Source organism: Drosophila grimshawi, unplaced genomic scaffold (genome assembly GCF_018153295.1).
Source record: "Drosophila grimshawi isolate 15287-2541.00 unplaced genomic scaffold, ASM1815329v1 contig_848, whole genome shotgun sequence".
Taxonomy (NCBI): Eukaryota; Metazoa; Arthropoda; class Insecta; order Diptera; family Drosophilidae; genus Drosophila; species Drosophila grimshawi.
This window is the reverse complement of record NW_025063692.1, coordinates 6,784,292-6,802,102: the sequence shown is the minus strand read 5'-3', so window position 1 is coordinate 6,802,102 and position 17,811 is coordinate 6,784,292. Positions and strand designations below refer to the sequence as shown.

The window sequence follows — 17,811 nt, the reverse complement described above, 5'->3', positions numbered from 1 at the left end:
AATATACATACATAGATACATATGTAACTGTCCTAAGGCTTTGCATTAGTTTGAATTGACGAATCAGTTTAATTACATCTTGTGTAAGCCAAGCCACAATCTGATTTTAGTCAGCTGCATTCAGCTAGAATTTTGGCAATTTCGTCGACTTTGAGAGCAACGAGTGCCAGTGTGTTTCAATATATAGAATATTTGTATTCCTTTTATTCGAAACAAATTGAGTGGAAATAGCGTTTAGAGACAATATATTATATTAGTTTCGTTTGCATAGCCGAATTTGTTCTATAACTCAATCAAAAACTTAACTGAAAATATTGATTGACCTTCGGCATCATTTCAAATTGTATATAATTGTATTTGGTCAGTTTGCTCAATATATATACTTTGAAGAATACAAATTTTATAAATGCCATAAATGTAAATCAATTCCCAAAAGAGGCAATATAATAATATTCATATTATATATATTGTTGTGGTTGTAATTGTTCTTGTTGTCAAGCTTGATTAACCATATAAAAAACATATCTTTAGCAATTACACAAACACAAATGCACATACCTTATATACATACATATTTAGGATCATAAATGCAATCGTAGAATTTTGATTGGATGGATGGTTTTCGTAACCAAAATAGTAAAGCCAAGATTAAGATTGAATTGTCTCAGAGTTATGTAAATGTATATTAAATATTGTGTGTTGTTAGTTACGTTTGTATATATTGTATCAGGGTGTCGAACGAATTTCCAAATTATTTTTGGTTATTTTTGGATGGGTATTTATACCACACGTTACAGTTACATCCCAGTACAAAACCAAAGTTTTACTGTACGGCCATGTTAATTTGGTTAAAGCTAATGCCAGTTACTGATGCATTAGGAATGTTTGATTTTTGGTTCCGATTCCGGTTCTGAACTCGGTTCGGGTTTCGCTTTGACACCCTGTTTCATATATATGTATATTGTTTGGAACTTTTATAGTATTAAGTAAATGGTATGTATGTATGCCGTATTCTGTGTAGATCCATATTATGATAATTCTGTGTGTTGTATTGTTGTTTTTAATGTTGTTGTTGTAATGTGCCTGTTGTGGCTGTAATTGTTGTTGTTGTTGTTGTCAAGCTACTCTATGTTGGAATGATGTTGTTTTTTGTTTTTTTTTTTTTTATTTTTTATATTGTTTAACCATATATAGTATGTATGGGGTACATAACACTATGTGTTTAGGAATTACTCACAAATATTCATGATGTATAGTATAAATATTACTTACTGAATTCTGCAAAGCATAATTGGAAGGTAATTACATATTAAAAATTTACTTTAAACATCAACATTATAAATGGGGGGATTAACATTTAATCGGATTTATATAGTAGTGGAGAACAAAGTATGAAGATTACGAATATGAGCGACGACGGTATGTTGAACTGATATATGTATATATATATATATATCCATATACATACTAAATATACCATATATATATATATATATATATATATATAAATATATACACCATATATATGAGTACAATATATATATATATATATATATATATATATCTGTATGTATAAACATAAAACTGATTCTGATTAACTGACTGAGTTCGTTTGATTTTGATTTGAGTTGATTTGTTTTGATTTGACTGACTGACTGATTGATTGATTGATTGATTGATATTGGTCTTGCATTTGGATGATGGGAACATTCAAGAAATGTGTTCTGAATTCTGATTCATGGACGAAAAATGGGTATGCAAGTGAGTTAATTGGTATATTTTGTAGATTGAGCGGTGATTCTTTTCTTCTATATCATTTCAATTGTCTATTTCTATTATATGCATATGTATAAATGTAATTGACACTGAACACAGGACTCACAGGACTTTCTCATTTCTATGCCGCAAATGGAACATCACAGATTCTTTTCATTTAGTCTTACTTTTACTTTTATATTCATTCATATTTTCGTTTTTTATGAGCGACACGCATCTAATTGAGAATATTTCATATATTTTAGCTTGCCTTACTTAACTTTTTGAATAATAATTAGAATAGTAATTAACATTATTGGGATAGATTATAAATCGAGTAGTTTTGTGCAATGTACCGTGATGTTATGTATAATTGTTTATTATGTTATGTTTCATACGAAATCGAAATTGAAAACGCATATGAAGATAGCAATATAAATATAAATAGGGTATAACAAATTAGTAGTACGTCTCCCATGCTCTACTTTGCATTGTTTTTGTTTTTGTTTTTGTTTTTGTTTTTTTATTATCTTTGTTTTCAAATTATATATTACTATTACTCATGCGAACATTTTAATACATGTGGTTGTTGGTATTTGCTAATTTGTAAACTAAAAAAATAGGCAAGTTGAGAAGGAGGGGATGGGGGGAGAACACTGTGGTTCGGTTCGGGTTTCAGGCTGGTTTCGTGAGTGAGTTAGTCGGAGAGGTTTGATTTAAGGAGTGGGAAGTTGTAAATCAAATAAATTATAGTGCTGTACATGCAACTGTTATTTGAAAGCTCATGAAAGAATTACGTATGTAGTATATATGTTTGGATGATAACCCAATTAAAAGTAAGTATTCCGAAATAGTTTTCACTAACATGGTTTTTCAGACTGAAAAATGTTTATACTAATTTCAATTGAACTCCCTGATTTAGCTCCTACATAACATTATATATATATATATGTATATATATGTATATCAATAGAGTGGGTGAATAGAGTCGAAAGTTGTTTTGAGAAGTAACATAACGTGATGAGCTGTTTTATGTATAGTTTTTGGATGATTACATATTTACAAAATGTCGAAACTTTCAATGATTTGAGTTGATGTGGCTGATGTTTGTTTGGAAGTACAAGGAATCAACGAGATCTGAACATCATAATCATTGTAAGTGGAGATCTCTCCACGATAGTCGATAGTCAGATAGCTTTTCAAACTATAATCAGACTATATGGGACACACGGAATGACGGAAATGGAATTTTATTAACTGCATTTTTGGTTGTTAGTTTTATCGGAATTTCGCTAGGCAGGAAACACAATTAAAATGTATATTTATATTTTGATATATATATATATATATAACGACATCAACATGAACAAAGTCTTACACTTTGTGTGTACAGTTGCGTTCTGTATTCGCTAGCTGAATGCATGCATAACGATAACGATAACAGTAACGGGTAACGGTAACGATAACGATAGGCGCAGAACAAAGTGCAATACTCTGTTCATTTTGGCATTCTCTCATTTTGAAGCTACGGGCAATCTTGTGTTTATTTTATTTTATATTATTTTTTTTTTAAGAACAGACAAAAAGAACACACAAAGAATAGTACAACAAACAAAACTGCAATGAGGTGTTGTCCTCTACGGCTGGAGCTGGCTATAGAGTAGTTTTAGATGCAGGACAGTGATTGGAGGAGGGCATTTTTTTATATAGTTTTTTTTTTATTAGGATACTAAACGATGATGCGGTTAGTTAATTACTGGTTACGGTTACGGATACGGGCGGGCAGGGGTTAGGTCATATTAGTGAGCGGGGAGGGGGGAAAATAACGATGGCAACGTTAAACAATAACGATGACGACCATCAATAACATCTGCAAGAGAAAGATACAATTTTCACTCACTCTCACCTGCACTTCCAAAGCATGGTAAGCTACTATAAGTCCTAAAAGAATCACAGTCGAAACAGATATTAAGGTTTTTAACGCTGTCGAGTAAAACGATGCCTGTAACGATATCAAAACAATACGAAATTGTTACCGAGTAGAAGCTATAATAACACTTATCGTTAAATGTGACTCGTAATTATTAATTTCATAGTCGATCAGCCGTTGCAATCATTTCTCACAAAGAAGGGTGTCAAACCCAAAACCGGAACTGGAACTGGAACTTAATCACGATACCCCTTAACGGTACAGCATAAAGGCTCTTCTTACTTCATTCAGTATTAAATTTCATATCATTTGTAGACAGCAAGAGGAAAATCATCAGTGGTGATTAGTAAGTAGCAGTCATCAATAAGACGTTCAAGAGTAACGATTCGCAGTTCATCATTATTATGGACGAATTATTAGTGCTCATTGATAGTGGGAAAATATTTGCAAGAAATCATCACTCTTCATTAGTTGTTCGAAACGAGTAACAAGTAACGAGTAACCAGCTAAATATCCTATCGTTATAAACATTTGACTCGTCATTAGCAAGAAGTGTCAGTCATAATTAAACGAGAACGAGTTATTATATTATATTATATATTATTATATGTACTTCGATGGGAGAGGATTGAGAGTAAGCGCTTACCTTTGTGTAGACTCCGGCACTGCTCAGCTCGTTTTCAATCACCATCACGATGATGCCGAACATGCCCATGACGAGGGCATAGTCGCTGATGCGTTTGCGCTTCTCGAATAAAGCTTTTCTCTTGCCCAGGCGATAGCCCACATTGGGTTTGTGTTTGGCTGAGTTTGTCGATGGCTTCCTGGACGTATTGCCACCAGTAAGCGCCCGTTCCTCCATATACCTGCAAAACAAGGGAGGCAGTTGTGTTCTCAATGCTAATTGACCAAACTAGCCGCAAGCCAACACTCAATTGTGCCCCACTCACCACCCCCCGCCCCAACCACCATATAGAACTAACTAACTAACTAACTTACTAACTAACTAACTAACTACTCTTGATGGCTAAGACTATGACAGATTTGCCATTAACTATATTTGGCGAATTGGCTCTGACGGCACATTGCTTAATAAATCTTCAACTAATGGATGGCAGGTTTATGTTTTTGTTATTGTTGTTGTTGTTGTTGTCAGCTGCTGTCTCATGAAAATTTGTGTCACATCAATTTGTGTATTCACAAGATACAGATACACACTCACATGTGTTTGTGTATGTGTTTGTGTGTGTGTGGGCTAATTTTGCTGAGAATTGAAAACAAGAAACGAAAACTGTCCTTCCTTCAACCTATTGGAATACAATAAATCTGAATGCTCAACTATCATATATCCTGTAATTTCTTTTGTATTGTATTCAGCTGCCACAGATTCACTTTTGATATAACCATTTAGAAAACGCAAGATACCCCAACTTTCTGTTGTGCAGGGTATTAAGAATGCTGAACTGTGCCAAATCGAACGTTATTGCAACAAAAATGTTGTACTTTGTTGGCACTTAAATAGATTTACTTCTGCATTGACATGGACACGCACACACAACGACATCTCTCTAGCTATATTGACTTTTTAATATATATATATATATATATATATATATAAGTATTTATTGCGGCACCAAATTGAATGGTCATCAAAAACTCAATAGGAATTTATTGCGTATACGCTCAGATGGCCGTACTTAAGTTGCAAAACTTTATGCATATTAACTTTGAGCTTTGTTGAGATTAGTTCGGTGACCAAACACACTCTCTTTCATGAAGGATATACTTATGTAATGACATTTATAATCTGCCTTTCTGGTGCTGACAGCTAATTATGGCCCATGGCAATTAGTCAAATTTTTTTGTTGTGTCTAGTTCGACTTCTAAGGCATTATCTAAATTGTGTGAGTTTGTGTGTGGATTTGTGGTCGTTGATGTGGTTGTTCTTGTTGTTGCTTCTAGTGGGCACATGAATTGGTAATAGAATGTTGGCTTGTTTATTGATTACATACACAGTCAGAAAAAGGGCAGTTATCACTCATATTAAGTATACACATTTATTAAGACACTAACAAAGATTTACTCAAGCCGAGCAGAAAGAAATCTTAAAGCAAGCACAGAAGATATTCAAATAGATATTAGTATCGAATGACTTCGAGTGAGTACAGAAAATACAGAAATTTTGAATAGTTCGTTAATCGAAATTCGATATTCACCGATTTAAAGGTGAATCGAATAATTCAACTTTAAATTAAGCGATGGAAACTTAGAAACGGATACCAAACTTTATTCGCCTTGATTCACTGGTTTGAAACAACTTTTTTTTTGACAATATTCAGTTATATTGAGTCTTTACAGAAAATGAAATACTTTGTCAAGATATTAAAAACGACTTGAGCAATTTTCGTTGATCGAAAGTGTGGCTGATTTTTTCTCACTGTGTATATATAGTATGCGTGTTTATTGATTGAATTAGGTTCAGCGGAATGCGCTTTTATGTGGGGAAAGTGACGGATTGGCGATTGGTATACATACATTTCATACCTAGGGTAGTCTGAGTGGATACCCACTAGTGCCTCGGACGCTTCTTCGTTGCATCCAGATGCGATCTGTTCCCGGTTCGCAATAGAAGGTGTTTTCATCGAGCCAGGAATTGAAAGTGTCGACGCTGGCTTGCGGAGCTAAAAAAACATATATTCATATATATATATATATATATTATATACATATATTACACATATATACATATATATATTTTATATATATATGTATATATATATATAGAGAGAGAGAGAGAGCAGTATATAACTTATCTATGTGGCATTATTAAATAAACAAATCTCACTAAGTGGTCAGCTGGTTGCAAGGTGTTTTTCTAGGTGGGTGTGTATATTAGGAGTTTATTTTTTTGTTGTTGTTGTTAGTTTGTTTTGTGCGTGTGTGCTACGTCCAAAAATTCGTGTGAAATTATCAGTTAACATACATTACCATTATAATCATATGAGTATTTAGCTAATTAAATCACGAATTAGGCAAGCATTACACGTGAGTTCGGTGACCAAACTTATAAGTTAGCTTTTGTGCAAATTCTAGAATGTTTTAGTGTTTTCTTGGGTTACTTTAGCGTTGATTGTCGTATGATTAAAATAATTGTAATTTCTTTAATTTTGGAGAAAGAAAATCATTGATTTTTTTGTATATATCTTAAATAATGTATATCTTTAGTCTTAATGTGAGGCAAGAAATTGACTTGTTCGCTATTAAACTATTAGTTGAGTTGCTTTCTTATTTGATATTTTGATTTGCATAGTTTTATATCTATTCTCTATTGGCTTCTTATGCAAATGTAATCAGCTCTTAATGTTCTGCTCAAAGAACATTATGAACCTACCTGCATCTCCTCCATGGTTACTTTGAAGCCTTTTAATGATGATGATTGTTATTGTTATTATCAATATTATATATATATATATATATCGTATGGGATATATGTATACATGGTTATATAAAACCCACCTATCAATCTAACAATATCGGTCGTTTGGCTAAGCCATTATAACAACATCCAGACATTAGCCGGGGACTCGAACCCCGGATTCTCATTGATTGATTATAAAGTCGTATGATCTTCATTTGAAACACAGTTGTTGTGTGTGTTTCTTATAAAAAAATAGTAGATCCATATCAGATGGTAATTTTTGAAATTGTTCAGCATAAAAGATCTGAAATGAATTATCTGACATATATATTACTCTCTACAGCTGTACACAATTACACAAAATCACTCACACACACACACACACACATACAGAGAGACTATGGCATTTAATTTGGTCATCATAATTGGCTCAATTGAAGCCAGAGGAGCAGCAGCATCAGCAGCAGGAGTGACAGCAATGGCAGCATCATCAGGACCCTAATCCTTTTTATCAGCCACAATCTCATAACTTGGGCATCCAGCTTCATATTAGAGCCACGCCCAAAACGCCCAGTAGTCACATGGCTGAAAGCATGGTTAGCTTGCTTTGACGCATGTATGGGCACAAAAATGACGTCATCATCGTCATCACACTCATAGATATATGTATATATATATTCATATATATATATATAACTTTCTGTTATCTGGTTTTCAAGTCATCTCATCCAATTATTTGGCTGGCCAAGTAACTCAAAATGAAACCGGAATTGAAAGCGCAGATATATACAGCCTTTCTCTATATATGTGTATAGTTTATATATGTATGTGTGTACATATATATATATATATATATGTGTGCGTGTGAATTTGCTTCTTGTCCTTTGTGGAATCAGGAAATACCAAAATACCTAGACGCACAAAGGAGCTGGTTTCAGCGGGTGAGGACACAATACGACGGGAAGTGGAGAAGTATGGAAAAATGTCTGTGTGCAAAGGGAAAAATGCTAAAACACTAAAAAAAAAACAAAAACAAAAAAAACGAAAAACGAAAAAGAAAGTAAAAAGGCAAATAAAGAAAGTACAAGTTGAAAGAAAACCAAAAGCGAGCAAATAAATGAAAGTACACCACACACAAACACATACACACACTTCATATTTAAATGAAAACTAAAGATAAGTAATCTCAACTTGGGTGCGGTTTTCTCGTTTTAGCTTTTCTTTATATTTTTTTTTCTTTTTTGCATGTCATAAGCACGAGCACTAAAAAGTGCTAAACTTTCACACACAGACAAATAAACATAGACAGTGCTGCCTTCTACTACAAATTTACTTTAAATTAAGCATAGGCACACACACAGACAGACAGGCACACATATGTACTCGCATTACCCCGTTAAATCCAAATATTTGCTTATAAAATTCAGCATAACCCCCCACCACGCACCTCCCAAAAGACCCGTTACGTGCCTGTTTGTTGATGCTTGAGCTTTGCCATGCTCTTTAGCTTGCCGCCTTTTGCTTCTTTGCTTACTTGTCTATCTTTGACTGCCTACACACACACTCACACTCACACAGACACACGCACACATGCATACCTGCTGCTTATGTGCGTGTGTACTTATGCTCTTGCATCTCGCTCTTGTGCACTTACTACATATGCGCCTTTCAATTGAGGCCTTAATCAGTTTGCCTTTCGCATTTTGTGCGCCCCTAATGAAAATGCTCACAAAAGCCAGCGCCTTTACTATCTACTCCCCACCTACCCCTGCCCCTGCGCCCCCTCGCACTTCTAAATAGAATTGGTTTAATGGTAAGTAGATTTGCTTTAATGTGTAGGCTGCTGTGGTTGTTGTTCTCATTGTTGTTGCTGCTGCTGCTGTTTATGCTAATAACAGCGAGAGAGAGCAAAAGAGAGAGAACGAGAGAGAAAGAGAGCGAGAGCGAGCTGAAAGCAAAGCTGTGCAAAGTTTAACTTTGACTTTGGCCATGCGGATGAGTTAAGCTCAGTTGAGTTGAGTTGAGTTGAGTAGAAATGGCAGAGTAAAGCTCGAAGCTCAATGCTGTGACAGGCTTAGCCTGTTGTTCTTGTTGTTGTTCTTATAGCTTTTGTGGCTCATTGTTGACACAAAATTTGAAACGAAATAAATGCTCAATCGATAACAATCAACTGCTATGAAAATTAAAGACTTGCTTGCCGCGATAAAGAAACCAAAAAGTTGTCGGGTAACAATAACATTCAGATTTTTTTGTATACCTTTCGCTTCCCTTCGCGTCCTTGCGAATTTACTCAGTGTGCAATTCATCGCCAAAATTGTTGTTTATTTTTTTTTTTTCAATTAATTTTGACAATCCATTGTACACCAGCAGTTCTCACCTTTGAATTTCAACAGACAAAATGAATGACAGACCGCTGCCACTGCTCAATTATTTGGCGCTCTCGCAATCTCAACCTATAGCGTTCCCAGCAGCCAGCTAGTGAATGACCCCATTACTCTTTATCGATCCTTGCATTCTGTATACACACAATGGAGTTCATTCTTGTGTGCAGAACTGTATTTTGAAGCTTCTTAGTCAAGCACGAAATTGTCTTCGCGAAAGTATCAGTGTCAGCAACAAAAGCTGTGCGCTTCTCTCTCTTTTCAGTCTCTCATCTGAATATTATTATTCTGGTTATTCTAGTTTGGACAGACGCGTCGTTAAGTGTTTGTTTTCTTATCGGTTATACTATATTTGAGTAGTGATAAATAAAATATGTTTATATGTTTATATTTAAAATGCTATGTTATCGTAGAAAAGGTCATCAAATTGCGTATGCTTATGGGCAAAGTAAGATGAGTTGTGGTATGGATTCGTATAGATTACGAATAGAATTCGTAATGGGTTCTTTTCGCGGCATAGCATAAAGCTGATCAGGTGGCGTTGTATGTGTGTGTTGTGTGTGTGTGTATCGCTTTGTTGATTATCTGTTGTTGGCACGCCCACTAACAAACACAGAAATTGAATGGGAAAACAAGAAAAGCAGCGGCGGTTTCTGCTGCTGTTGTTAAGTTTGTTGCTTGTCATCGTTTGTTATTGTTTTGAGCGTTGCGTGTTCCACACACACACACATTCACACACACACACACACACACACACACGCACACACACATACATATTGGGCCACACGCAATGACAAAGTGGGAGGCGTGTTATCAATGGCGGCAACGGCGACACAGATCCTGCCACAGTCTCAACATATGCAGAAAAGCCAAAAGCTAACCAATACCAACAGACATTCGTGTTGCCATCTATGTGCTTCTGTTCGTGTGTGTGTGTGTGTGTGTGTGTTGCCAACATAAAACAAAACAAATTGCGCATATTCTGGGACAGCCAATGCCAATGATGTTAATTGGATTTCTTAATTAAGTTGAAAAGCGTAACGAAACGCAAACGCTGCAAAACAATCAACAAAAATGTTGACTATATTTTCCAACCGGAAAACTATATATAAATATATACAGTTAATCACAAATATATATTTTGAATAATACATTTCCTCCAGCGACATTGCTTAGTTTGTCAATTCCGTTGTGCGCCAATATAAATTCTGCGACATCATTATTTTCCTGGCGGCCTTCATATTTCCTTGAATTAATATCAATTGGAAACTGTAGCACACTTAATGGGGCGCAAGCGAAGCAAGTCAGTGTCATAATTTGAATTTGAAAAATGTGAAGCATATTTTTTGGGGCAACCACAAAACATCCTTAATTATTTTGTTGCAGTTGCAGTTTAGTAAGTAAGTGAGTATAAACGAGAAAATGCCCCCTGAGTGCATTTAAGTAATGTTAAATGTTACAGCAAAAAACACAAATTCAACATAGAAATGTGTTTTTGTTATCCATTTGCTTAGTTTGCCCCAATGGGATAGCTTTTAATTTATCATTCCTTGTAACATTTTTGTTACGTACTTAAATAAAATAGTCGATAAGCCTTTGAATGCAATAATATTAACACATTAGCAATGTCAGCTGATGCTACAACTAAATGAAAAATGGTCAAATGCATTGAGAAAACTTTGGCTTTCATAAAGATTAAAGATTAATCGTTGCTGTCATTTTGCATAGCCAAACTTTTGCATGCAGCACTGCAATTGAGTCCTCAGCAGACAGTGGCCCAGCCAGACGGCCAAAAGACAAGCAGCCTGGCTGGCTGGCAGGCAGGCAAATCAGCATTTGGCACCTGCTCAAAAATAGAAACGATTTTCCATTTCCAACTAACATGGCCGAAAATACACCAACATGCATCTACAGTTGCGGTCAAAATAATAATATTCATTCAATCATGCCATCAATTCATTTCTGAAAATGGAAACCTCTTCAAAATCTTTAATATGAAGAAAAATGCCGACTTGCATTCTAGGAATGATTTAAAATATTTGCATTTTTTCACAAACATATTTAGTTTTTGGAAAGATGATTTATTTGCAGAGAAGGTTTCCACTTATATTGTTTTGATTTATTTTTATGATCAATTTAAAGTCTATAATTTATTATATTTATTTTTTTTTTTAATAATTGTATGGCATTTTGCCCTTTTAATGCCAACTTGTGTTCAGTATTTATTGCTTGTGTTCGAATAACATTTGCATGATGTTTGTAAATATATTTGAACATTTTCCAAAACATATGCTATATTTTGACCGCAGCTGTATGTATTTATATATACATATGTATATATAAACTATACTTATGTGCATGTTTATGTGTGTGTGAATGAAAATGTCTCATTTGGCTTATGGGTTGCCGCATTGGCATTGGGACCACGCCCCTTTTCCGTTTCTCACCTACATTCTCAGCTACCCAAAAATTAACATACACTCATTGTGAGTCCTTTTACGAGCACGGGTCGAGCGACTGACGGACAGACGGCACAGACCGCCCATGACACGCATATCACACATTATAAGCTCTAACCACAAACACACACGAACACACGCACACACACAAATTCACACACACGTGCGTGTGTGCGTTGTACTCGAAGGAAATTGGTGGAAATTATCGAGTTTCCTATACAAAACGCGTCTGACACGCAAAACGAGCCAAACAGACGCTTTTCGGGAGCTCTGACTGAACTTGAGTCCACTGGTTCTTGTTGTTGTCGATTTTGTTGTTGCTTGTGTTGTTGTTTTTGTTGTGGTTGTTGCCAAAGCTGTAGTTGGAGCTAGCGTTGAAGTTGCTGCCTATTGCTTTAACGACAGCGATTAGATTTGGGTGCGGGTTCCTGCTCGAGCGCCTTTCTTTCTTTCTTCTTTTTTTTTTTTGTTGTTTATTTTTTTTTTTTATTTTGTGGTGCCTGCCCCCGGCTCACAGCGTGGTGCACATGATTTTGTTGCCACTTTCACTTTCGCTTGTGTTGCCTAATAAATTTGGCGTAATTTACGTTTAGTTGAGGTTTAGCTTTCACTTTTATTTTCGGGCTCGAGTGGAGGAAATTCATAATGAAGTGTTCGCTTTGTTGATGCTTAATTAGGCGTATAAAGATTTTTTTCAGTTTGCCAATGGGCTCTATATATACATATATATATATGTGTGTGTGTGTGTGGAGCCGAGTTGAAAACTTTGAATTAGTAAATTAGTGCACCCTGAGTGGACAATTCGGTCAGTGTAGGGACGGACGCATGTATTTGTGGTTGTTCTTGTTATACAACACAATAAATATATTGGGGCAGGGTTCTCAAGACTAAGTCATTTTTCGCTTTTATCGGCTAGCACCTTTACACTATGCAACAAAAATCTAGCATTTACCTCAACAAAAAAGAAAGAAATCACGATTTTTTTCATTTATACTTTGTGCTTTGTCTATTATCATACTTTTTTTAGGAGTCATTCTTTGTAAATAAATAAACCTGGCCTTAAATGGCAGAAAATGGCTGAAGATATCAACCTATTTGCTGTAACTGTATATGATATGCAGTGTTATTAATATTAAGTTATTTATTATATAACAATTTGAGCACACATTTTGTTAATTGTCAATTGACGATTGACAGCAACTACCAAATATAAGAATCGTAGATCAGCTTACTAAAATTTATTATATTGCCACACATTAAAGAGTGGGCAAGAGTTTTGATAAGATTAGTCCGCAATCATAGACGAACCCAACCCTGATCCATGAGTTGCGAAACTCGCTGAGAGAGTTCAAAACGAAACCCCAAACGCAACTTTAATGATTGATATTGAGAGTCGAAATTAAACTTATTTTAAGACCCAGTTACAAGAACGAATATTTTTAATCCAAATAGTACCAAACCGGGTCCGGAATTGGAATCAATTCGTAACCTTTGCCGGCATCTTTACCCTTCATGTAGAGGAACCGTGAGACGATTCTGCTAAAATCACATATTTTATGGTATTACAAAAAAAAGCGAATCGAAGCCTGGATTAAGGGATGTGGAAAACAAGTTGCACAAACCGTGAATCATCGCTTTTTTTCATATTTTGGTTTTCCTATCTTGTTATTTTTTAGCCTTTGTATTATAGTGTTGTTGTTATTATTATTATGATTATTATTCCTATCTGCCGTTTCCTTGATGAACATGAATTGGTTTCATTTTTTTTCTTATGCTGGAAGCGTGCCAAGGCGGCGCATTCAATAAATAATGATAACTTGACAATGACAAGAAATATCTTAGCCCCCATAAAGTGAATCCACATAATTCAAATGGGTGAGGAGACTGTGTTGTTGTTATTGTGAATTCTTGGTTTTGCTGCTGTTGCTGCTGCTGCTGCTGTTGCTGCTGCTGCTGCTGTTGCTGCTGCTGCTGCTGCTTTATGACACATTGCACGTTGGTAATGATCGAAAATCAATACATACATATGCAAATACATATACATGAAACTAACCCCATTGTCGGCTTGTAGGGGCTATGCAGTGTGGAGGCGTCCCCGTCAAAAAAAATAAAACAACCCCAATCCCTGGCATTGCCAACGAGAATCCCCAGCCAAGACATGTGCCACTTGCCAGGGCTGGCTGCAATGAGTCTCTGCTCGGGCTGCCAATCAAACAAGCCCTAACCAAGAAAGCTACAGCACCACCATCAACAGCAGAAGTGGTGCAACCACGGAAGCCACTATAACCACTGAACCTACTTGCAATTCCAATTCCAATGCAGCATTTCGATGTCAAAATGAGGGTGGGTCTGTGTGGTCCAGGTATGCAGTCATTGACTTTGCACGCTACAATGAATGACATATTTAGGTCTCATCATCATCATCATCATCATCATTATCAACATGCTAACAACAATGATTGGCTGTCATCGTTGATTAAAGCCAAAGTCAGAAAAGGCAAACAAATTTCGATTTAAGTTGTGTAAATAGTTTGAATCTGAATATTTTTTCGGTATTCGGTTTCCTTTTGCAAAATGCAAAGAAATATATATGTTATTAGTCTCGAAAAGACCAACAATATCGGTTGAGGTTGCTGGTTCTTGAAAAAAGCAAGTTTCGAATTTTGTAGTCCCAGTTCTGAATTTCAGTTGGTTGGACACCCTGATTAAAACCGAATACTTTCGATTCTAGAGTAAATAAACAACATATATACAAATATTGAAAGTGAACACATTTTCTAGTCCCTCAGTTTTGAAGCTAGTCTAATATGCGTACGACTGTTAAACAAAGAAGGTCAAATGAATTATTCCCTCTCGATGATTATTCAAGTTGACTTAAGTGTAGTTATTTTTTGGGTTTTGACTGTTGCAGCTGGTTGTTGAGCACGAGTACAACGAATAAATTCATTATAATTTCCATGCAAACTTGCAACTCAAATATTTGTAGCCTAAAAACATACAAACACACACACACACACACACACATACACACACACGAGGGCATGACCATTAAGCAAATAACATTAATGACATATATATGCAAGTGGAGGATGGTCGGGGTTGTCTGGTTGTTGAAAGGGATCGGGGATGGGTGATGGCTGTATTGGTCATAGGTCAACTAAGTTAAGCAAATAATTAATAAACAATGGGCCCAGAGGCTCAATTGGCCTTGCCTTGAAGTGTTTTCACAATTACTTTTTATTTTTCTTGTTTTTTGTTCGTTCGTTTTTTTTTTTTGTTTTCCTTATCAACGCAGAAACGTGCAACGTCCACGTCCATGCCACCCCTGCCCTCGCTAACAAGCGTATGGTAATTGCCACAAGCGGTTTGATTAACTTTGTTCAATTATCCGCAAAAGCAGGGAATAAATTGAGCACCGCATACAGGTCGTATGAGTATTACCAATAACCAATTGCCGTTGATGATGATTGAGGGTAAGGTTTTTATTTTTATTTTTATTTTTATTTTTCTTTAAAGAGGGGCAATACACCTCATAAATTGCACAATTGCTCGCATCGTGTTCAGAGTGGCCAATTTCGTTTCAATTACAATTACAATCATTTGAATGGAGGGCCTCAAAATTAAAACGTTCCTTCGATCGGACGGTAAGCTCAACGAAGCCCACGAATTTCTGACCCCCAATTGGACATGCGGTCAGGGCCACGTGCGTAAAAGTTAGTGGGTGCGGTAATATAGCCAACGACCAACGACCAACGACCGACGGCCAACGAGCAAAGGCCAACAAGCCCAACAACAAAACAACTTCGTTTTCTTTTTGTTTTTGGGGGAATTTCTATTTACATAAAAGGCACTACAACACCGATGGCAACAAAAACACACTCGCTGTGTGTAAAAACTTGTTTGGCCAAAGAATATCAAAAAGCGTTTAGACAGCTCGTGACTCTGTTGTCGAATGCTTCACCTCTCTCTCTCTCTCTCTGAGTGTATGTGTGTGTGTGTGTGTGTGTGTATAAGGGTGTGCGCGTGTGTGCTTGGTTGAATAGTTGGACACGTGCGCCATGTATTTTGCTTAGTCGGTTGTAAGCGAAGCGTATGCAGATTAGACGCTTTTGGCCCAAAACAGCCCAAATAGGGGCACAATCTAGTGGCGCCATCTATGCTTTGGATTGGGTAAAAGATGTGCGATACAAAGTAGTGGTTTGACCAAAATGCTCAAACTTATGCGCATTTAAATCGAGCGCAAGAGAGCAATGTTGTGGTCTTAAAAAAGAAAAAACATGGCTCTATATCTCTTTGAATTTAGTTGGTTTCTTTTCTTCTTTTTTTTTGGTACAAGTAAAAACTGTGAATTTGTTGGCGCATTTATAAGGCGCAAATCTCTAAAGAAAACAGAACAAAAAAGAACTACAGATTTTATTTATCCGCGCTTGATAGCTAGCTGGCAGTGTTTTTGCGATTTGTTTGGTTTTAGTTCGATAGTCCTGAGCCCGGTTGAGCATACAAAGTTTACTTCGAGTGAATATACTTGACATTGAATATACTCATTCAGTATACGCATTACACTCATTAAGCGGGATTACGCAGCAAGCTGATTGGAGTTTTCAATAACAAATATCGTGTTGCCATCAAGAGTGGACTTCTCAGAAAACTATATTTAACTGTTGCAGCAAGTGTACTACTACAACTGGTTTGGCATCAAGTGCCATTCACAATACACTCAACCATTTTCCGAGCAAAAGCACTCGACAAACTAAGCGTTAAGCTCGATTACGCTACAGCTGGGAATTTGACTCTTCGCGAAAGCGAAATCCAAAATCCCACTTATCGCAATTTTTACAGCACATATCTTGAACAATAAAACGTTTAAGAATGCATCACAAAAGCAGATGAGTAGTTTGCGCTCCTGTCTCTATCTCGCTCTCATTCTCTCTCTCTCTCTCTCTCCCATCTCTCTCTCCCATCGCTCTCTCGAAAGGACGTCACGTAGTCATCAACGTAAAAACTGGGGAAACGTGATGTTTTTTGCCAAAAAAGAAACGAAAAAAAAAAACAGAAACGAGAAACGAGAAACATCCTAAAAATGTTCGCCGCTTAAGAAGAAAACGAGCACAACTTGTGTTTTTGTGTGTGTAATTGAGTCCGACAATATTTCTCTCTCAATCTTTAGACTGGTGCATAAAACAAAATGACAGCAACAGCAATTGCCTTTTTGTGGCTTTCTGCAATTCACCTGTGCAGTTGAACACTGCGCGTTTCCAATTGACGTTTGACGGCAATTGATTCCTGACTCGGGAGCTGGCATTGCTAAAATGCCCAAGAGAGTCATCTATTCGAGACTATTTGACTTGCTTCAAAATCTAATCGATCAACTTTAAGCATTTCAAACCCATTTCACATTTCAAATACGGGAGAAAATCGTATTTTCACATTTACCAATACTTAGTTTTGAAATTTTCCGGTTGAGGTCAGAGTTTTCTTTGGTGTTAACATCGGATTGCCAAGTTTTGGTGTCAGGCATGATTGATTACAGTTAACATTGATAGCATGCCAATGTCAAACAATGCAACAACATCATTATAATTGCTTATAATAAGGCATTGTTCTTAATGTCAACTGGGCGACGAAAAGAAAGAAAAAAAACTGTAGCTAAGTGTTTCTTGTACTATATGTACAAGTTTTTTCTTTTTATATCAAACTCTGAAAAATATACTTAGGCCAAAGTAGAACAGAGAGGTTTTCACAAAGAGAAAGAGAAGAAGTGTTAGAGCTGACGTGATATTATTGAAATTGTTGCTGACATTTATGGTATAATTATATGAACATTTCAGCACGAGAAATAATTAATGACTTGGCTTTATTGTTTATTCA

At 36.0% G+C, this 17,811-nt stretch overlaps 1 protein-coding gene across 2 annotated transcripts in view; it reads right to left on the bottom strand.

Annotated features, from left to right (window-relative positions):
* The window catches only part of LOC6566078 (small conductance calcium-activated potassium channel protein), a 72,306-nt gene that overhangs the window by 19,613 nt on the left and 34,882 nt on the right, over positions 1-17,811 (bottom strand). Inside the window, exons 4-6 of one of the 2 annotated variants that reach the window (XM_032739054.2) lie at positions 6,221-6,366; positions 4,332-4,551; positions 3,662-3,757 (exon numbers count right to left, since the gene is read on the bottom strand). In XM_032739054.2, the coding sequence (XP_032594945.1) occupies positions 3,662-3,757; positions 4,332-4,551; positions 6,221-6,366 (462 nt within the window). Of the gene's footprint in view, positions 1-3,655; positions 3,758-4,331; positions 4,552-6,220; positions 6,367-17,811 lie in introns of both variants that reach the window. The other variant, XM_032739055.2, reaches the window with a different exon arrangement.